Source organism: Pyxicephalus adspersus, chromosome 2 (assembly GCF_032062135.1).
Source record: "Pyxicephalus adspersus chromosome 2, UCB_Pads_2.0, whole genome shotgun sequence".
Taxonomy (NCBI): Eukaryota; Metazoa; Chordata; class Amphibia; order Anura; family Pyxicephalidae; genus Pyxicephalus; species Pyxicephalus adspersus.
Genome location: NC_092859.1, coordinates 121,601,714 through 121,623,885, shown reverse-complemented (window position 1 = coordinate 121,623,885; position 22,172 = coordinate 121,601,714). Strand labels below are relative to the sequence as shown.

General features: G+C 37.3%; 1 protein-coding gene and 3 non-coding genes across 4 annotated transcripts; 2 read left to right on the top strand and 2 right to left on the bottom strand.

The window, feature by feature from the left end:
* The first annotated feature begins 205 nt into the window (after positions 1-205).
* Positions 206-277, top strand: TRNAD-GUC (transfer RNA aspartic acid (anticodon GUC)). Its single transcript has one exon. It is a non-coding gene; the product is annotated as a tRNA-Asp (tRNA).
* A 332-nt stretch (positions 278-609) lies between these two features.
* Positions 610-683, bottom strand: TRNAI-AAU (transfer RNA isoleucine (anticodon AAU)). Its single transcript has one exon. It is a non-coding gene; the product is annotated as a tRNA-Ile (tRNA).
* Positions 684-1,257: 574 nt separating this feature from the next.
* Positions 1,258-1,329, bottom strand: TRNAD-GUC (transfer RNA aspartic acid (anticodon GUC)). The gene has a single exon. It is a non-coding gene; the product is annotated as a tRNA-Asp (tRNA).
* Positions 1,330-8,068: 6,739 nt separating this feature from the next.
* Positions 8,069-20,892, top strand: CHRNA5 (cholinergic receptor nicotinic alpha 5 subunit). Its single transcript, XM_072402268.1, has 6 exons — positions 8,069-8,374; positions 12,928-13,085; positions 13,922-13,966; positions 16,994-17,103; positions 19,016-19,847; positions 20,555-20,892. The coding sequence occupies exons 1-6, from the start codon at positions 8,308-8,310 to the stop codon at positions 20,726-20,728; spliced, it is 1,386 nt and encodes a 461-aa protein (XP_072258369.1). The 5' UTR covers positions 8,069-8,307; the 3' UTR covers positions 20,729-20,892.
* The last annotated feature ends 1,280 nt before the right edge of the window (positions 20,893-22,172 follow it).

The following is a 22,172-nucleotide window of genomic DNA, read 5'->3' as shown; positions in this document are numbered from 1 at the left end:
ATGAAAATAAGACACTGTGTTATTTTAGGGGAAACAGGGCATGAACACTGCTTTTGTCACTGCAATACTATATTATTTTACTATGTATATCTATTTATAATTAGTAGGCAAGTATCAAACACATTCACACAAAATACGTATAAGTATGCAAGTTTCATGTACAGTATGTTCAGTAATCGAGAAATGAAACCTGCATCACAGCCAATCCTCGTTAGTATAGTGGTAAGTATCCCCGCCTGTCACGCGGGAGACCGGGGTTCGATTCCCCGACGGGGAGGCAAACTTTTTTTTTCCCCTTTGTATTACATCTTATTCTGCACAGGACACAGATCTAAAATTCTTAAATCCAAAGGAGTTCCCACAATCTGTGCACTGATTATATTTAGGAACGTTCAGTTATTTGTCTCCACTATATGCATCAATGTTCTATTTACTGATACAAAGTAGATTGGAAAGTATCATATATTCCGTATCCACACAATTGTAATAGGTAATATTGTATGCATCTATAATATTGTATGCTCTTCAAATCTTCTTTTAAAAAATAAAAAAGAAATAAAATATTTGAACCTCATTTGCATTTTAAGGAAAGTAGAAAAAGAAAATGAATGGCCCGTACGGGGATCGAACCCGCGACCTTGGCGTTATTAGCACCACGCTCTAACCAACTGAGCTAACCGGCCACGTGCGTTGTGAAATTGAATCACAAGGAACATGAGCTTATATAACAATGAAGTCATACATTCTGTATGTACATTCTGTAGATTTGTAATCTACTTCGTATCAGTCATTTGACTATTGATATCTATAGTAAAAGAAGTAAATGTGCTTTGCAGTTCTAGCTACTAACAATTGTCAGTGAATATTATATACTAGAACATTGATGCATCTAATAAGAAAATAGGTCTGTCTGCAATTCTATTATTATTATTAAACAGGATTTATATAGCGCCAACATATTACGCAGCGCTGTACATTAAATAATTCTAGATGTACAAAATCGTTTAAAAGCATATTTAAAGCTAAATAATCATAAAAAAATTAAAAAAAAGAGAACATTGATGTATATAGTAGAGAAAAATAACTGAGCTTTACGTTCTAGATATCAGTGCACAGAACTCTATTGGACTTTAGAATTTTATGTACAATGCTGTTTATCATGTTAGCGCTATATAAATCCTGTTTATAATATAAAATAGTAATAATAATAGATCTGTGTTGTGCAGAATACGTATTAAGATGGGAAAAAAAATTTGCCTCCCCGTCGGGGAATCGAACCCCGGTCTCCCGCGTGACAGGCGGGGATACTTACCACTATACTAACGAGGATTGGCTTACATACAACTGGAAAATGATGAGAGTCATGAGTCGAATAACAGAATATAAGCATGTGTATGTACTTACCTAGATTGCCTGGTGTGATTGCTGATGTATTGTTTTTGAAGCTGAATTGGGGAAATCAATGTTATCTAGTTAAACATATTTTTGGTGTGGGGGTAATGGTAGGCCATTTAATGAGATTCCAAGTTAATCTTCTGCTATATACTCATACACTTCCAGCACACTGCGGAATATACGAGTGCTGGGTGGACATGTAGTGATGCCTATCCAGGGGTGCAATCAGAGGGTGACAAGGGGTTCTGTACTGGGCTTTTAGCTATCTTAGAACTTTTGAACATGGGGGAAGGGGACAAGAAAAGTTTACCTATTATGTGGCCCAGAAATTTATGATGGTGGTCCTGTGATCTGGACAGTCCCAGACCAATACCAAATTCTTGAATGAACATAGTGTATACACCAACCATTCTCAACCAGGGTATGGTGTAACCACAGGGTTCCTCCACAGGCTGCTAGGGGTTCCTTCAAAGCAGCGGTCGTCAACGGGTGGTCCGGTGGAGAAAATTTTGGAGGTGTGCGGCTCTGGCCTGTGCACCCTTGAGCGGGATCAGAAGGACCCCACTGGAGGGGCGCACCGGCCAGAGCTGCGAGCCACGTCTCCCACACAGATCCTGGGCTCAGGGAAGTGGACGGGTTGTGTCTCTGAACTTGCGATGAGAGACTGGGAGGGTTCTGGCATCAAGACGTCACTAAAGGGGAAGTTTCTTCCCCTTTGAGTGACACCCGGCTCCCCGTGCATGCACGGTCTGGAGCTGGTAGATTTAGTGGTCTGCGGGACTGAAAAGGTTGGCAACCACTGCTTTAAAGTGTAACTAATTGGCCTCACATTTGATGATGCCTGCATAGTTTTGGGGCCAGCAGCACTTGGTGGAGCCAGCTGAGTGACACTAATGATTGGTCTATAATGGGGGTATTCTAACCATCACTGTAAGGGTAAGCAATTTGGCCACCTATGTCAAAGGCTTTTTCCTCAATGACCCCCAAATTATTCATTTTAACAGGTTTCATGACTACCTCAAAATATTCATTATAGTAGTGGGTTCCACCACAACAGTGAAAAAAAAAATTAACTGTCAGTAAACCAAATGATGGCACATGAATAACCAATTCATTTTGGTCCACAAGAAAATATTAGGTGCATGTTAAACAATAATACAAGTCTTCGAAAAAAAGGATTTACAATCCATGTCTTGTGCAATTGTAATGATGAAAAAAATATGTCACAGATCCCCAAAGGACCAGGGGTTCTGTACCCTCTTTAGTGTCACCCACCTGGCATTTCCCTGCTGCCAGCACCAGCTCTGCTCAGGAATCCCAGACTCTGCTCACTTTCTGGTCCAGGTCATATGACTCTGTCAGCTGCCCCTTTGCCTCAGAGGATTGGATTGTTCTGCAGACGCACTCCACCTGCTGACAAACATGTGAACAGCACCTGAGCTACCTCTTCTCCAGCACTCCCTCTGGTGGTGTGTTAGGATGTCTGCAGGTCACATGTATAAGGAAATGATTGACAAACAGAAAGTTGCCTGTACAAGAAGTTTCTTTTGGTTCTGTTCCCAGGTTCGAGTTGCTCCTGTCTGGGTCTTCTTGATGGCCTTGTGTACTGACCCTGGCTTGACCATTGACTATTCCTGATCGCTGCCTTGTTCCGACTCCACGCTTTATTCCTGTCTTTCAGCATTCACAAACATCTGCGTGCATGGGGGCCTCAACCTCTGCACCCTGTGCACGCTTCTGCCAATTACGCTGGTGGCACTGTGGGTCCACCATCCCTACCTGTGGCACTGTGACACAAGGTCATACAACTGTCTCTCTATTACCTCCTCCTTTGGTCTAACTCAGAATATTAACAGCCCCACACACATTAGAGGTGATATTTTCCAAACTCTGCAACATCACCCACTTTGACAACTCACCTTTTCACCCTTCTGACCACAACCACCTTACATTAAACTTTTCTAATTTTTGCCCTCCTTTGCCACTTCGCAGACCAGGTTAATGACTGCCTCAACATGACTTTGTAGGGCCCTGGTCAGCACCAGTCCCCACCAGACACCAGTCCCCCAATCTAACGCTCCCGTCTTCACCTTTAGTAAGCCCCTGTTCAGCCTCGGGAGACTGGTTGCGTCTCTCAGCACTTAATTGCCCCCAGAACTTACTACGCAAGGGATGGTGTGCATAAACTGGCAATGTCAGAAACGGGCAAGGTCAGCAACAGTAAATCAGACGATAAATCTCCAGCACAGATTAGCCCAGCTATACGCTACAACAGGCACTAATGACTGGGAGCAGAGAGGCTTTAAAGTCCCAGCAGCCAATAGCAGTGCAGGACTGATTTAGGTGCTGATCAGCCTCTAGAATCCCCTTCAGCTGTACTTCAGCACAGCCTACCAATGGATGCTGGGGATGCCATAAATCCATCAGGCTGCACATCTAAAGGAAGCAGGGGCTGCTGGTATCCCAGTCCTCCTGGCTGCAGCAATTGACATTGCTGGACAGAACAGACAGTGTTTTTTACCACCATGGTGAGCAGCACAGAGTCGCCGGACAGATGAGCATTTCCTAACTGACTTGCTTTGTTCCAACCTGATAGCCATTCCTACAATGAAGTCCTCTGATCCATGTCAGAGAGCCTGGTGGGGAAAGCCTGGGGGCTGTGACTTGGTGACCTGGCAGCAAAATAGTCCGGTGGTCACTAGGGTTAATGGCCCATCATTGTTTGCGGGGTGCACTGATGAAGACCGGAAGGTCTCTTAGATTCTGAGTCTCAGGTAATCCCGTGTCACCTGCCGGGGGGAGGCAACCCATAATGTCACCCCTCAGTTTACCCACACTCTGTTTGTTTCTAGACAAAGTTGCCCCTTCCACCTTCCATTACCCCCATCCTGCTAACCCCAGACCTTGGCACAACAGTCACATGAAACATCTACAAAAGACTGCTCGTGCAGCAGAGCGCAAATGCAGGAAATCTGGCCTCCGTTGGCTTCCTTGACTACAATGCCAAGCTCCGACAATTTAACAATGCACTCGCTGTTTCCAAGCAAAATTATTTATCCAATGTCATATCCTCTCAAGCATCCAACCTACAAAGTTTCTTATCAACAAGTGACTGCCTTCTAAACCCTTCTACCCCTACAACTACCCTCTCTGCCCAGAAAATAGTCAGCTATTTCAAAATCAATGATAAAATCATTAAAATTCGGAGAGATGTCTCTACAGTACAACTCCAACCATACACACCCCTTCCACCTGTAAATCATCAATAATTTCCTTCACCCCTGGCAGTTTGGATGAAGTCTCCTCTCATCATCTCCATCTACTACCTGTCCACTTGACCCAGTCTATTTTGATCTACTCCATGTCCATTCCTTCACCCTGGCTCCCGCACTGACCAAATTATTCAACCTCCCCCTTTCCACTGGAATCTACCCCTCCACTTTCAAACATGCCAATTATTCTCCCTATACTGATAACACCCTCACTAGACCCCTCTCCAATACTTTCCAGATACCGTTTCATCTCCCTTCTCCCATATGTCTCCAAACAAATATTTTCATCCTTTGCCTTCATCTAGATAATAAATTCTGTATAAAATGCTTTACATAGAGTAATACTGTTTAAAAAATTATAGCAATAACAAATAAAAAAACTGACATTAAACAGTGCTGCCAGCCAACACACTCAGAAATATCACAACTTCGATCCTGTATAGACACTACTGGGCATCTTGTTTTTTTTTCTTTTTTTCACAAACCATCATTTATATTTCATTTCTTACATGCCTAGCACTGGTTTATTTAAGTATTTTCATTTACCAATATAGCATAAATAGATGCACTTGGAGGGAGAAAATGTTAAAGGTTGGAGTGCATACCTAACGATTTGAACAAGACACCCTACATGCTCTGACAGCCATACATTGGTAAAATCATACTGCACACACATTATTTTACTTTTTATAAAATAGTAGAAGCGGTTATTATAAAATATTCATTTGGTGAATCAATCACTATTAATAAAAACTAATGCACCAGGTAGATACACCTGCAGTAAATCTTTAGTGACTTGTCATATCACTGCTTTATAAATTCATCTCACAGACATTATATGTTTATAATATATATAATGTATTTGTATAGCACCAACATATTAAGTAGATCTGTAGAATAAATCGGGGTTGCAAATAACATCCGGATACCAAAAATACACAGAAGGAGAGGACCCTGGCCAAAAAAGCTTACAAGAGAAATACAATGGGGTCCATTTATAAATGATTTTTTAATCAGGGTTTACACAATTTTTACACAAAATTTCCCCTTGTTTTATTTTTGATTTAATTAGAAATTTTCGAATCAACTTGTTTGGTAAATCATAGATTTATTAAAGCAGAACTAAACTAAAAACAAAAAACTTACACTTACCTTTAATCCCGCAGATCCCTGGGTGGCCCTGGTCCTTCTTGCAATCTGTTCCGGTGTCGTCCTGGGATTCCTTTTTGTCCACGCCAGATGTTGCCATCTTTTATGTTCTCTTCCTTCTTCTCCTTGTCCTCTTGCTACATCACTAAAACTCGCGCTGCGCAGGTGTGAGAACAGGTAGTGTAGCCGCTGTGAAGGGGGAAAATAAAGGCAGCTGATCTCACTGCGCATGGTTGAAGAAATGCCCCTTCTGCACATACCCAAAATCGGACGTGCGCAGAAGGAGCATCCAGAGCCTTCCAGGATGCATTACGTAGGTATCCTGGGACATTCTGAGCTCCCATTAAGCCTTGATCGCATTTTTACTATTCATTTTTACTTTATTTAGAAGAGTTGCTCACCCTTCTATGTAAAATATAAAAGCTGAGTTTAGGTACGCTTTAATTTAATCCAGTGTGAAAAAATGTTGTAAATGTTGGGTGAAAACATGATAAATGGACCCCAATAACTTCAGATACAAAAAGGTTTAAACATCAAAATAAAGCAGAATGAAAATAGATGGCCACTCACACACTGCAGTGCTGATAACTTAGGCGAGCGCTTTATAGTCCTTGAAAGATGAGCACTGTGGAGGAAATGAAATGTAAAATTGACTGTAAACTATTCCCTAGAGCACTATTTTTGTATGAAAGCTAAATTTGTGTCATTGGCTCAATGTGCTCCAGTGCAGATGGTGCTGATGTGGAGGCCGGGATGGAATTGGCAAAAGTCAGTGATATATGTTCTGGGTTCACGTCAATTTCCATTTAAATGTAGACAGCTGACTCTGTGTCCCCGTGCACCACCTTCCCTATACCCAGGAGAAATGTTCAATGTGTGCAAAGGTGGTCTGCTTCTCAGGATTCAGATTATTGCGCACTAGGCTAAACATGGTATAAACTCAGCACAAGAACCAGTAAGCTGCAATGTTCCACTAAGCATAAAATGCGCTGCATCCAGACATTTGGCTAAGTACCTTCAATCCATGTATATTAACCTTCTCATTGGACTATTGCCTCAGTATTAGACAGTAAAGACACCTTTACTTACGCAGAGCCCTCAATACCTCTATATTTGGATTCAATTCGGTTTGGCGCTGTCCTGGATTCTATCTTAATATCGGTGCAGTGAAACCGCTGAGCCTCACCACCTTCTTCCAGCTTCTGCTGATATCACCTGATCTTGCATTGTGCAGGCTCCAGACTGGGTAATGTTTTAAACTGTAAATATACAAAAAAAGAAATTTGCTGATTTCACTGGGCGTGCATTTTTTTAATGGTGGGACAATCTTATTCTGCATGCACAGAAGGAGCAGCCCATGCCTTCTGGGATATGTGATGTACCGGTAGGTATTCCAGGAGACTCTGAACTCCCATTCAATCTTTACTGCCGCAGCAGTGAAGACAGAAGAGTGGAGAGTAGTCTTTTTTTTTTTTAAATGTATTTTGGAAAAATAACACGAATGTTGTAGGCTTATTATTTGAATTTATAGAAACGATAAATATATTTATATGTTTATATAGGGTTAAGGGAGCCCTGCAGTATATTATTGCTTCATTAGTTCTGGGACATCTTTTGGGTTTTCTCAATTTTTAAAAAAAATCTATGAAAATGGCCACTAGTACTAATGGATGGGCAAAATCACTCCAATGAAAATGCAGTAAAAAAAATACAAAATTGACAGGGGGGGGTTAAAAACCAAAGAAAAAGAAAAAGACTATGGTTTTGGCCGGTGCAAGTCTTTGTATATATGAAATAATCATGTATGGGAAGAAAGAGCAGCACGGTGAATTGAGTCAGCTAATAGTTTTAATTTAAAAGACTAATAGGAGCAACAAGGCCTTTATGTACCATTACTATCGAAACTTGCTAAATACATTGTGTGCATTGTAGAATTTATTTTGTAATTTTCTGAATGTTTTTGCGTACACATAACATACAAGTGTAATATAGATAAAGTGAAGCCAACCATATCCCCCCCATCAGTATTGTGCTGGGTTGGAAAATCAGGCTGCCTCCTATAGCCTTGAAATTTATAGCATGCCATCCTTGTGTAATGTATTATGCTATTCTTCTGCTCCAACAAGATTTAAAGCTTGAAAGTATAAAAAAAGAAATGTTCCTCTCGAGCTACCATAGCGCAAGCTGAGCCCATCTGATCCCATCCCCCTTCATCCTTCTGCATTTATTGACACATAATGAATTTAGCAGAAGGCAGTCACAGCTGGTTTCACTAGCTCCTACATGCTAAGGAAAATTATTCTACACTTGTTATCCATAGCAGCAACATTGCAGTGTGCCTGTGATTTCTGGCAATGCTGAGTGCAGGTTGAACAGGAACCTTCTTCATACATAAAGGGGTGAGGAACAGCCCCTGTGCATATTAACAAAAGGGAACTGAACAATCAATTCTCTTCTTCCCTTACACAAAAAAGATTTTTCATGTCTGAAGATGATAATGTATGGAAAGTATCTTATATGGTTTATCTTCAGTTTATTCTACCTGAAAAGAGCGTGTGGTAAGTCAATGCATGTTTGTGCTTACACCCTCATGCTGTGTGGTCCTCATGGATAACCATTTGGTACATTTCATATTCACATCTGTACAGGTTGTTCCCATCACAAATAGCGGTGCAGAATTCCAGATGAAATATATGAGAGAATAAGCCAAGGATCACAAAGGTGTTTTGTTGAACAGGGATCATGGGATAGACAGGTTTATTCTAATGACTACTTTTGAGAGATTTACATATGTAGTATATCTTTGTATGTGTATAAATATTTTTTGATTGGTTTCAGATTTTCTACATGATAATAACAGGTATAGTAACATAAAACTGATGTCATTTATATCATGCTAACACTCATAAGTCACAAAGCTATACAAATTGTTTTAAATGATGACCATTATTTCGGCAAGGAGGGGTGAAAATAACAATATGATGGCTGAAAGAATTGATATGACAAATAAAAAACCTCCAAAGCTACGTATTTATTATTATATCTGTGGAATGCTTTTACGCAATATGAATGCATGTTTTCCAAAGTTTATGCAAACTGGACTTTTTGCTAATGTCACATCTTAAAATATTACAATTGTGGAAATCCACTATTAGCCATATGCATCTAAAAAACATGTCCTGTTCTGATTTTGTAAGCTGTTGCTAAAATAATTTAATTTGTTTTTAGGGATAGTAAGAATGAAATAAATGCACCTTGATGAAACAGAATCATTGCATTATTCTGTATGTGATTCCCGCATATTTAGGTGTTTGCTCACTGCAGAGGCATTAATAACTTTTGATCTGCAGCCCTAAGAAAACCTTTAAGTCCCTGGGATAAATTACATTAGACAACTGAGCTTTTGTGTTGTGTTATTTATTAATATTGATTTGCTGATCCAATTACTTTGTATTGATGTTTGCATTGTCAAAGAGATTTAACTAAATCATAAACAATGTAACATGATCTTTGGTTCTTATATGTGGGACTCTAATACACTTATAACAGGTATAGATAAATATAACATTGTATTAAGAAATCAGCAATTAAAAATAGGACTGCTGTAAGTGATAAAAGCTAAAATCTGATTGGTGTGTGGATGATTGGACACTGCCACCACTCTGAGCTACATTTAAATATAACTATGCATAATTAGATTAAATGTTGCTTTTTATATCCTCCATGCTCTAAACACATCACCACCCACAGATTTTTTTAGTGGCAGTCATTTTCTTCCTCTAGTTCTGAATATTTCACTGTAATTTTTTATGAGCAAATGTTGTCAACTTAATTGTGTGCTTCTATGTGGGGATTATTTATCTGGTGTGAATCCAGACCATTAAATACCCAGAATTGTCCTTTTGCTCAGGTCCTTTTTAAATAACGGTTGAACAAAGCTATACTACATTCTAAAAGTCAGCATTTACAGCATAGTCTACCAAGGTCTGCTGCATTCATAAATTACGCTTAACATTGCAGACTAGTTTGTTGGCACACCTCAGGGTAGGACAGGACTACGGGGAAAAATGACAGTCCCCATCTTAACCAAAGTACATGTGCTGGACTGTTCACCATTATCTTTTATGGTCATTCCAACTTTACTGTCATACCAGCCCAAGAGTGATACCAACCTCTTCTAAATAGATGGTGGGTATACAATGGTCTGTAGGTCTCTCCTCCTGTATCACTGTCTGTATTAGTCAGTCATTTGCAATCCCAATTTAATGTACAGCGCTGAGTAATATGTTGGCGCTATATAAATCCTGTTTATTAATAATAATAATAATAATAATAATAATAGGTGCTTTACCAGTGTAAAGGATATCAAGATGGGTCAACTGTGCATATATGGTTCTATCTGGAATATGCAGGTTTCTATAATTTCCCTAGTAGTTGAACTTGATGGATTTGTGTCTTTTTTTCAACCGAACTATGTAACTAAGTAATATTTTACCTGGTGACTGTCATGCACCCATTGACTAGAGTCAACCAAAGAACTGACTTTCCCAATTGACATGTCACTAAGAAGCTACTTTGGAGCGCTGGTGACTTCTTCTGTTTTCATGAGTTCTGTACAGCGCCATTCATGGTTGTCACTTCAAGCACCCTTCCTTTTTATAAGGTCTGTTTGCTGTAATGAGTTCATTATTTTATTGCTTAACATACGAAATGAGATTAAGATAAAATACACTACTTCTAAATGTTCGTGAGCTTAAATGAACAAGTCAATCAATACTGTAAATTTAAAGTATATCTAAAGCTAAAATGGGTAAATGGTTACTCTAAAACTGAGGTTTCTCAGCCATTTGGCACTAGACTTGAATAGGGAGCCAATCAAGGGACAGAGCCATCAGCGGAGCCCTGCTTTGCTCTCCTGACAGCTCCACTCTCCTGATTGCTCCCGCAGCCCCAGCGGATCTGTGATATGTTTTCTTGGGTGCAGAACACATGCCACAGCTCCGCTAGGGCTGCAGGGGCAATCAAGAAAGCGGAGCTGTCGGGTGCCCGTTATCTGAGTTGTCCGGTTATCTGTGTTCCAGATAACCTGGGTTCTTCTGTAAATTGCAAATTACCAGTTCTTATATGTGTCGGCAGCTTTAATTGTTTTCTTTTTTAGATGGGGAACATTTTATGAGCAAATACCTACAAAATTTTCTGCTACGTTTAAAATTATCAGTACGTACTACATGTCATTCCGATGTAATGCACTGGGCTGCACATTAAAGAGAACTGACTGACAAATGCAGCATCTAGAAACTTGCAAACACTTGCAAAATGCAGTGTATAGACACAGAAAACAAATGTAGAGAGTAGAATCAAGGCCTTAAGCCCTGCAGGGCAGGAAGAGAGGACCATCAGTGCATGGGTACATTTACCATCAGCCCGGTGTGGGGCTTTATTAAAGCTTTTATTGTGGACGTTTCATGTTTGTGTGTCATAAATGTTATTCCATCTACACAGCAGGGAAGCATTGTATTCATACTGCATCTAAGCCAAAGTTGAATTCGTTACAAAGAAGTGTCTCTAAAAAAAATTCAGAAAATTCAGAATCCTGAATTCATACTCACTTCTGTTAATAAATCATATGAAAAAAAATCCTGTTCACTTCAAAAGCCGAATCATGCAGATTAAATAAGTAAACAGAAATATACCCATGGCGAAATAAAGAGAATATTAACTCATTTAATTGAGTGAGGATGTTTAACGCCTTTGGTAAATAACATCAGTGACTACAGACCCAATTGCTGTCAAATTCTGTTAAAGTAATACATGTAATTGAAGGTAGTTTACAATATAGATTACAGTTTATATCAGGGCCCAGGAAAATTATTCAGCAATACAAAAGTAAAATCTTAAAACATAAACCATTTTCGCCCTTAAACAGAGAACACACTTACGCCTTAAATCCACACATTCTTGCCATTATGTGCAGATGCTTTGCACTATCACCAAACATAAAGCCATCCAAACAAATAATAAAATATGGGTACTAAAAAACAGAAGCTATCAACATAAAGAACAGGCCTGACATTCCATTGCTGAACTGTTTTCTTTGGTCTTTAGATGCTTACAACCTAACATTTACTTTTTTAGATTATTTACATGTTCCCTGCTTCTTGTCCTCATATCAGGGGCTCTTCATTTAGGACCTTTTCTCCAGTGGAAGAAGCTTGGTATCATGGAAACCAGTGCAATGGTAGCTTAATGTTAGGGAAGTAATACTTCCCACCTGTGCTCAGACTTTAGATATTACATATTTCTCAACTAGTAGTAAAAAGTGTTTAAGGGCTTATTCACACTATGTGCCACCCAACATTTACTGACTACTCACTGGCACTTTCCATCAGCCACAATCACAGCTGTGCACTGTGGTAGGAGGTTAATGAATATTTTTTTTTTAAAACCCTTAACAAGCCATGTCTAGAATATTGAGGTGTATTTGATCTGAACACAGGCTCGCTTTTAGAATTAGGTTGGTCGGTTGCAGAGCACTACAATGTTAGTGTTCAAATGGAACAAAACCCTGTTTGTTTACTTATATTTCAGATAAGTATCCTTCCTACAGATAAAACCTTCTTTTGAGTGTTTTTTTCATTATTAGGCTCTGTTTTGTTTTTGTTTTTTTTTGTTTTTTGTTTTCTGTTTTCTGCCAGTGGCTTGGAAGTTACACACAAATCCCAATTTATGTATTCGGGGCTATCTAAGTTATGGAGCAAACCATCCAACATGGTGAGGAGCAGAGAGAATAAAACAAATTAGCAAAATAAAATATGGAAACCTTCAGATCAATTACTTATAGACAAATGTCTCCAAATTACTGAGCAACATTTGAGCAGACGAGGGAAAAGCAGCAGCAGGTCACACTCAGGATAGTTCATTACCATATTGATTCCAAACTTTGCTAAAGTTTTATGTGTGCGTGGACATCTTTATGCAATATGCATACTGTAACCGATCTGTAACAAGCTATAAACATGTAATGCAGATCATTAAAAGAACAAATGTTTCCTATAAATAATAAACAAATTTAAATTAATGATTGTTTTTTTTTAAATTTTTTTTTTCATAGGGATATCTGAACCTTCCTTCATAGCAAAGAGTGAGGATAGATTATTCAAATATTTATTTCAACAACAAGATTACCAGAAGTGGGTTCGTCCAGTTGAACACTTGAATGATACAGTGAAAGTGAAGTTTGGTCTTGCTATCACCCAGCTTGTGGATGTAGTATGTATGACTCTTTTTATTAATACCAAAGGCCCACAAGACTTAATATTGTGGTAATGAATCAGATCACATTGTACAAGTCTGCTGATTTAAACAGACAAAATCTATGGAAAAGGACATAAATAATAATAGCAAATAAATATCAGCAATTTTTTTATTTCCCATCCATGTGAAAAATGTTATTGGATTTTGGTATATATGGCTATATGCCTGAAACTAGGTGTTATATTTTATACTGAAATTCAAAGAGGGAGGGCGAACAAGGGTATTGCCTAAAACCAGTAAATGATTTTTTTAATTAAATATTAATAATGATAATATATATAATATTTATAAAAAAATGTTTATAATTGCAAAACCCACCACAACAACCACATTTATTTTCTCATGAATTATCTTTCCATGTATATTTTTTTGTAATTTCCATCAAATTGACATATCCCTTATCTGCACCATGGCAACTGGCTATGCTCTGTAGTGAGGATTTCCTAGAATTCGCTGTTCCTTTTTTTCCCCTAGAACTATAATGGCAGAGCACATTTAATGTAGACTGTTGGATGAAATGTGGAATTTACTTTGGCACTATCACTGTACAAACATTCTCCTAAAGACATTTCAATGTGACCCCGCTGTGCCAGTCATAGAGAGCACTTTTGCACCTCTGATAAAATATGTTTTTTTATTGGTAAGGTTATCAGTTCTGCAATAGTTTACACATTAATAGAACCTAACATATGTTTATGCAGAAAGAGCTTTTGTCGTTGGCTAAGCCAAGCATGCATGGCAGCCCCCCATTTAATATTAATACAAAATACTTGTGATCTGTTTTGTTGCAGGATGAAAAAAATCAGCTAATGACCACTAATGTATGGTTAAAACAGGTATGTCATTATCCTTTATGATTTAGGAGACAGTATTAGTGAGTGTTTATTTTGTAACCTAATGCTGATTCATGCCAACCATTTTTTGGCTGACACCTTTTCATGATTTCCAAATGTCAGTTTTTGTGTGAGCTAGAAATTATTATAAATGTATTATTAAATGTATAAAAAATGTACGCGTATGCTGGAAAGTTCCATAATTTAGGAACATATATTAACATTGTGCATTTAACTTTTTTTTTATTTAAAAACATATGAGATCAGTCTAGAATACCATGTGACAAATGATTCAATAAGGGGATATACTTTATTATTATTAAACAGGATTTATATAGTGCCAACATATTACGCAGCGCTGTACAATTTAATAGGGGTTGCAAATGACAGACTAAAACAGACAGTAATACAGGAGGAGGACCCTGCCCCAAAAAGCTTACAATCTAGTAGGTGGGGGAATTTACACACAATAGGAGGAGAGATATGTAGTGGTAGTAAGTAGTGATGGTTTCAAAAGGCAGAAGAATATGGGTAGGCAAGTTTGAAAAAATAGGTTTTGAGTTCTCTTTAAAATGAGCAGAAAGTAGGAGCAAGCCAAAGACTTGTGAATCCATGCTATAGACTCCGATATTCTAGCAGCTCTAGGGTGAAATTCACATTTTTAGAAATTTGTAAGTGAGTATGCAGAGCCAGTACTACATGGTCTATTTGAAAAGCAGTGCATCTCACATTCATTGAGACTGGGGAGAATCTTCCAGGTCCATGTGTTTCAATGGCAGTAATTGATTCTCCACCAGTTTACAGTTCAGTGAATGTCAGATTCACTACTTTATAAATCGTCCTCCTGTGTATGTTTGCTAAATATACACTACAGGTAGCCCCCTGGTTAAGGACATATGGACGACTCCTAAGGACATGTGTACTCATTCACAAAATATTGAATTTATTGTTACATTTGTTGCACTGTTTGTATACTTTTTGGTTTGCTTTGCAACACAGCAAACTAATTGAGATCAAGCTGTATATATACTAGTAAGCACTTCATAAATTAGAAAGAATGATTTTTTAGGGGAACAGTGACTTTTAATGCAAGCTCGCCAGTGTAAAGCTGCCGGAGATGCGCGGCTCCGGCCGGGAGCTCATTCGGTTGCTGAATTGCGCGACGGCTTACGATTTCGAATCGCGAATACGAATGCGCGAGTGAGCTTCCGATTTTGCTTGATAAATCAGCCTCAAAGTGTTTTAGTAAACACAGCTGAGGTTATGACTGATCTTAGAAGGTGAGCTCTTTCTGCAGTCTCTTGTAACTCTTTAATGACCAAGACAAACTCTGCAGTTGTTTCTTTTTGCATATCAAAGCACAGCTTGCTCAAGAATATTTTTTTTTTCTGTTTTGTTTGTGGTTTACTCACAGGGAGGATTTTATACAGCTTTGTACCAATGTTGCCTAATAATATGTTGAGACAAACATCTGTCCTAATTGCATTTATTAAAATATTGTACCTGTTCCGACTTACATACAAATTCAACTTAAGAAGAAACCTACAGTCCCTATCTCGTATGTAACCTGGGGACTACCTGTACTTAGTATTTGCTCACACATGGAAATATGAATATTACAATACCTGCTGATATTTGTAAACATGGCCACAGTATGTTATAGGATTTAATTGGAGTCTATACATTTCATACATTTCTACAGCACAATTTGGGCCAACTGCAGACACCAACAACAGGGCATATAGACCATAATCAGGAGTAACAGTTGCTTAGTCTGTGTGTACCTAGACACCTTAAAAGATAGTTCTTGCAAAAACATTTTTAGGAAGAAAAGTCTACCGATTGGATTGCCTCTTATTAGCTGATCAGTGATCCTGATCCTGAAACCTTTTACATAGCTACCGCTTATAACTATTCATTACATTTCATTACACTGAACAGTGGCATTTCCAACAGTGTTCATGACACCATTGTCACTTGGCAGCCAACATGCTCAGGCTTTGATGGGAAACTTGGCTTAATTCCCCTGCAATTACACAGTGGTTATACATTTAAATTGGTGGATAGGTATGTGAAAGGCAAAAACAACAACAAATAAATACAAGAAAGAAATAATACATCTGTGGAATACATTAACATATCCCCAAACTGTATTGCTTTAACCCTTTAGCTGCCATTGCCATATCCCTTGCAGTAGCACCACCTAAACATAAGGACTTTGTATACACTTCTTTAGTAACTTTCCAGCTTGCTAATAAAGGTGATGATGTATAATATATATTGTCAATTACCAGGCTTTAGATATGCTGCCTACATTTATATTCTTTTTTTCAGGCTTTAATAATACAATTTATTTCCAACTATCTATTTCCAAACAATCACCTACTACAAACAATTGATTGTTTCACTAAATCTGTCCAGAGAAAGCCAAATGTATATGTAATAAGAAAATATTGAGCTATCCGTACTTTATAATTATATAATTATACGCTATAATTATCTATCCGTACTTTACCAAGCAACAAAAATATATCTGTGGCTATGTTAATTCTGAGACAGTTGTATAATAATGTGCTTTGTACTTGTTTTAAATGTACATTCTACATTTGCTATGCATTTTTTAATTATAAATGTCTTTTATTATTAATGTCTGAACCCGGATCAGGGAGCAGACATTGTTCATACTGAACACGTTTCACCATAGATATTTTCCATACCTGCCTCCCCATCCATCAGAGTTGTCACTTCTGAGAACACCGCAACCTTTTGTAATGCTCCTTAAGCCTCTGGGAGTTCCAAGGATATCATAAAGTGGTTTGACATAATCTACATACACATATTTTACCCTTTGTGCTACAGGGGAGTCACATAAGTGGTTTTCATAGAAGTGACAGCTATTGTAATGGAGATGCCTATTTGCATAAAATCACAAGTGAGGAGCTTGAAAAGCTTTTTCATCTTCAGTCTTTTAATGAGGTTATTGCTTTTCACAGTAGTTTTATATCTAATTTACTTTATTATTTCTTTCAGGAATGGGTAGATGTTAAGCTAAGGTGGTCACCTAGTGACTTTGCTGGTATTACATCAATCCGAGTACCATCTGATTCTATCTGGATTCCTGATATAGTTCTTTATGATAAGTAAGTGCCTGCATGTTGCTATCTACAAACCATAGAAAAATAACAGGACTGCAGGGTTGCCTTTAATGCCGGCTATAGACTGATACTGACATCTAAAGCTGTGTACAGACAACAAATTTCTGTTGCTGGAAATGATCCTTAGTGCGTGTTTTCGTTGACAATAGGTCAAACACAGCAATGTTTAGTTCTATGGAGAGGGGAAGGGGGAGGATGCAGCGGTGTGCCTACTGCAAGAAATTGTCCTATTGGAAGATCACTAAACATCAAAGCCACCACTGTACACATGCTAGATTTTTTTTCCAAGGCGATTAGATAATTTGTCTTGGATGAATATTTTCTAGTGTGTGTGCATAGCTTGAATCTTTAAGCTTTCCACTGAAGCACCTTGTTTACCACTGTACACTGCTCTTGCAAAGTATATCCTGTAAAGCACAGTAGCCATTGGTAAAACCATGTTATGGTCTGACTGCAATAAAATTAAATTTGTTCTGTTAGTATGGGCTACTGCACATTATCATAGCTCTTTGTACTGATTAACAATAGATAGCTTGTTCAATCTTCATGGAAAATGCAATGTATTGATGCTAGGATGGAAAGTTCATAGCAGAGGGCCAGCTAGGGAGATCATAGTAATTGGCCTTTGTCCAATTTAATTTGTACACATAGGTTATGTAGGAGCACATTGATTACTAAGTATTAAATGTTTGTAAGTATATCAGCTTACTTGTAAGACATTTGTATTTTCTTTCCTATTTGGTTGATGTTTACAGCTGACAGCCAGAACTGAAAGGTATACTGCTGCCATCTGGAAGTTGCGTTCTATTTAATTCTCAAACCTATTGCTGATAACACTCATCAACTCCCAACTTTGAAGTGTAAATTAAAGTGTCAAACAAAGGCTAACAATTAAGAGTAGTATATACAATTACAGGTCCCTGTTACCTATTACCATTTTTCTCATACTGGAGCTAGGAGAGATAATGTGCTATCAGCCTGTGATAGGAAAGTTAACTTGGCAGCAACCCAGCAGACCTTAAGCAAACCCAGTTCTCTAGATCTCAGCTCAAGGAAGAACATGTAGCTAAATAACTGTAAATCTTTTGTAAGCAGGTCTGAACAAATATATAGACGTATATGTCCTACATACTTCAGAGTGTAAATGTTTTTCTGTGTCAGACATTACTATAGTATTGTTTTAGATAAAATATTTATGCTTAATTGTGAGGCAATAGTAGTTAATGCTGACAAAATAAGAACAAGAAAATGCAGATAAAACTAAAAAGAACAGATACAATTTTAAAGTGTGATAGGTACACAAGTATAGGCCAAGAATTATTTCCTTCAAAATGCCATTAGAAAAAGAATCTCAGTTATACTTGGGTAGCATTAGTAGATGGCGCTGTGTCCTTAAGTATAGTGTGTAATATACTCTTGCCATCAGTTGTTACACACTTTATGTGAAGACACAGTGATATCTACTGGTGGCCAACACTAATACACATAAGATAGATTATGAGCAAGTGGCCCATCATAACCAACTCAAAAGAAGAAAATACTTCAACTTGTAGGAATGTGTGGGAATATACAGACTGAGCCCATGTGACTTTTCTCTCTTAAATATTTTAAAAAAATATAACACACCATGGATATATTTATTCATGGTAATTTTATTGGCATTTCTGTTGATTACTGTTTTGAATGTTAACAGTAATAGTTTAATTTTGTGCCCTAGGTTTATACTCGGGTCAAAACATTTTATTGTATATATATAGTATTATATTTAGACCTATGTCTGAAATCAGCCTTGTATCAAATCTAACTATATAATACCTTTACTGAACAGCAAATAATGCAGATGTATCTTTGGCATGTTCGGCCACAAAAAAATTTTACACAATATTCTTTATTTTAGTGCTGATGGACGATTTGAAGGTTCTGTCACAAAAGCCGTTGTGAAATATGATGGCACCATAAGCTGGACACCGCCAGCCAACTATAAAAGTTCTTGTACAATTGATGTGACCTTTTTTCCTTTTGACCTTCAAAACTGTTCCATGAAGTTTGGATCCTGGACTTATGATGGGTCACAAGTTGACATTATACTTGAAGACTACGATGTAGACAAAAGAGACTTCTTTGATAATGGAGAATGGGAAATAGTAACTGCAACTGGAAACAAGGGTAACCGAACTGATGGATGCTGTTGGTACCCATTTATCACCTATTCCTTCATTATAAGACGCTTGCCCTTATTTTATACACTTTTTCTTATTATTCCTTGTATAGGACTTTCTTTCCTAACCATCCTTGTTTTTTACCTACCTTCTAATGAGGGTGAAAAGATTTCACTTTGCACCTCTGTGCTTGTTTCTTTGACTGTGTTTCTTCTAGTGATTGAAGAAATTATTCCATCTTCCTCCAAAGTCATTCCTCTTATTGGAGAATATTTGGTATTTACCATGATATTTGTGACTTTATCAATTGTTATAACAGTCTTTGCCATCAATATCCATAACCGATCCTCCTCAACACATAATGCAATGGCACCATGGGTAAGGAAGATATTTCTTCATAAGCTTCCTAAACTGCTTTGTATGAGGAGCCATGTAGACAGGTACTTTACTCGAAAAGAAGAGACAGGAATCGTCAATGAACCAGGAACCTCCAGGAACACGTTGGAGGCAGCTTTGGATTCTATTCGTTATATAACACGGCACGTGGTCAAAGAACATGAAGTTCGTGAGGTATGATAATTTCAGTCCATTGTTTTTAATTATGAATTTTACCTGTAGCAGTGTGCCTGTTACTCAAGGCTTGATTTATGAAAAATTTCCAGGACTACAGAGGGTAGACTATCATGAGGGAATCAAGGCAATCCAGTAACCCTTAAATGGATTTCTTAAAAATCATTTGCTATTGGTAAAAATTTTCAATCTTGGACTAGGTCTTTTACAAGGATGCTGGATCACCCAGGTTCCCCCATGATAGTTTACCCTTTTATTTAGAAGAGGTCATTCTTACCTGAAAGGTGAAGGAGGAGGTGATGTCTTTGGAGTTCCTAGATTATATAATGCTCTATATTATATAATGTCAAAATGTGCTTTTTATGTTCTTGCATCAGAATGGCATATATGGGTCCATCTGACCCTTCATAGAGTTCTTCTTTTATTGGGGCGCCCTTGACAAACTTTTTAGGGCAGACTCATGCCCAACAAAAGCAGAACTGAATAGGTAATCTTGAATTTGGGTTCTCCATATCCAATTCTTTACAGGCATTCTTGTTTGTTTAGGCTACAGCTCACAGAAACCTAACCTAGCCAAGCCAGACTTTCCATAACAAGGCATCCTTTCATATGTTAAATATTGCAACTGTACATTTATTTATTTGTAAATTAATAATGTATACATGCAATTTCAAGATTTAAAAGGATATCCATATTTAATTTTCCAGGTTGTTGAAGATTGGAAATTTGTGGCTCAAGTATTGGACCGCATGTTTTTATGGGCATTTCTTCTGGTATCAATCATTGGTTCTATATTTCTATTTATTCCAGTAATACACAAGTGGGCAAACATCATCGTGCCTATCCATATTGGGAATATGTATGGAGACAAAGCTACATGAACTCTTTTCTGTGTATTTCCCAAAATATGGAGCCTAAATATTTAATCCATAGCTAATATAATTGCTGCTGTACTGTTTATTTTCAAAATGAATGCTTTAAAATAAAATATTTTTTATTTAAATAGTTTGAATCTTTACAATATAAATAAAAAAAAATAATTTCATTTGTGTTGGTGCTGTTTGTATATTGGAATCCCTATCATTTATCATGAAAGAGTAGGTAGAGTAAGCACATACTGACAATTTTAATCAGGATAGGGATAACATTCAATATTGAGATAATAAAAGAGTATGCCTGGATAAAAGAAAACAGTATGCAGCACCTCTCTGCCATACTTTCACATTTGCTTAGGTTTTATCTCTTTAATGACCCTGCTCATACAATAAAATACATGTTGATTTACCAGTAATATCAGGGGGACCTGTGGTAGGGAGGGTTGATAGTATGATTGGGATTTAATGCAGCAGATACAGAGTTGCCAACAAAATCATATGTATTATATTTTACTGAATATTTATTTTTTTGCTCAAACTACACCAAGGTGTTGTAGTTGTCTCCTAAGCATTGATTGCTGATGCATACCTTTATGATTACATTACATCTACCACACTTTTAAAATAAAATTAAAACAACTTATCATTGGCAAAAGTCAGTAAAGATGACATTGTCTTCTTTTTCCAAGACTAAATATATTATAGACCTCAAAAGACAACAGAAAAAACCCAAGACCTCAAAAGACAACAGAAAAAACCCATATGTCAACAGCCTTTTCTATATCAAACTGAACATAAATTGGCCTAATTTATCTGTCTTTTCACAGAACTTTGTTGCCTCACAGCAATCAATCATATAAAAACCTTCCATTCCTATGCTGTCATTTAATAATGCAAGTTTAATGCTGCAACTCAACAAAACACTTAAAATGTTAAATGAGACAACATTCAGTATAGTGCAACATGTACACTGAAAAAATGCTTTTCATTACAAAATATATTAACAACAGTGTAATAAAGATAATCCAATTTTATATATATATATATATATATAATATCATGTGACAAAAAGTACATACCTTTCAGTTATAAGGTTTTACATATCAGGACATAATAAAAATCATCTGGTTCTTAGAGGGGTTTAAAATGATTCAATCTAAGGTGTAAAACAACATACAAGAGATTCCAATGTCGTTATTTATATAACAAAAAAAAGTCAAAATGGTTGGCATGATTAAATAGCTTGTAGAATTACCTTTAGCATTAATTTCCAGCAGCCAGATATTCCATGATTGTACACTGTAGAAAAGATTGTAAACAGGCAGGTCAGTTTGCACCAACCAGTGCACAATATTTAAATTTTTTTTACGTTTAGTTCCTCTTTAGTTCATAGAATAAGCAATTCATACATTTAGAAACCATGCATTGTGTCAATTCATTGGTAACTAAT

Bases quoted from the DNA above. Each gene is read 5' to 3' on its own strand.
- CHRNA5 (XM_072402268.1), top strand. From the start codon at position 8,308: ATGATAATGTATGGAAAGTATCTTATATGGTTTATCTTCAGTTTATTC. The intron at 8,375-12,927 runs GTAAGTCAATGC...TTTTTTTCATAG, and splicing joins CTACCTGAAAAGAGCGTGTG to GGATATCTGAACCTTCCTTC. The intron at 19,848-20,554 runs GTATGATAATTT...TTAATTTTCCAG, and splicing joins AAGAACATGAAGTTCGTGAG to GTTGTTGAAGATTGGAAATT.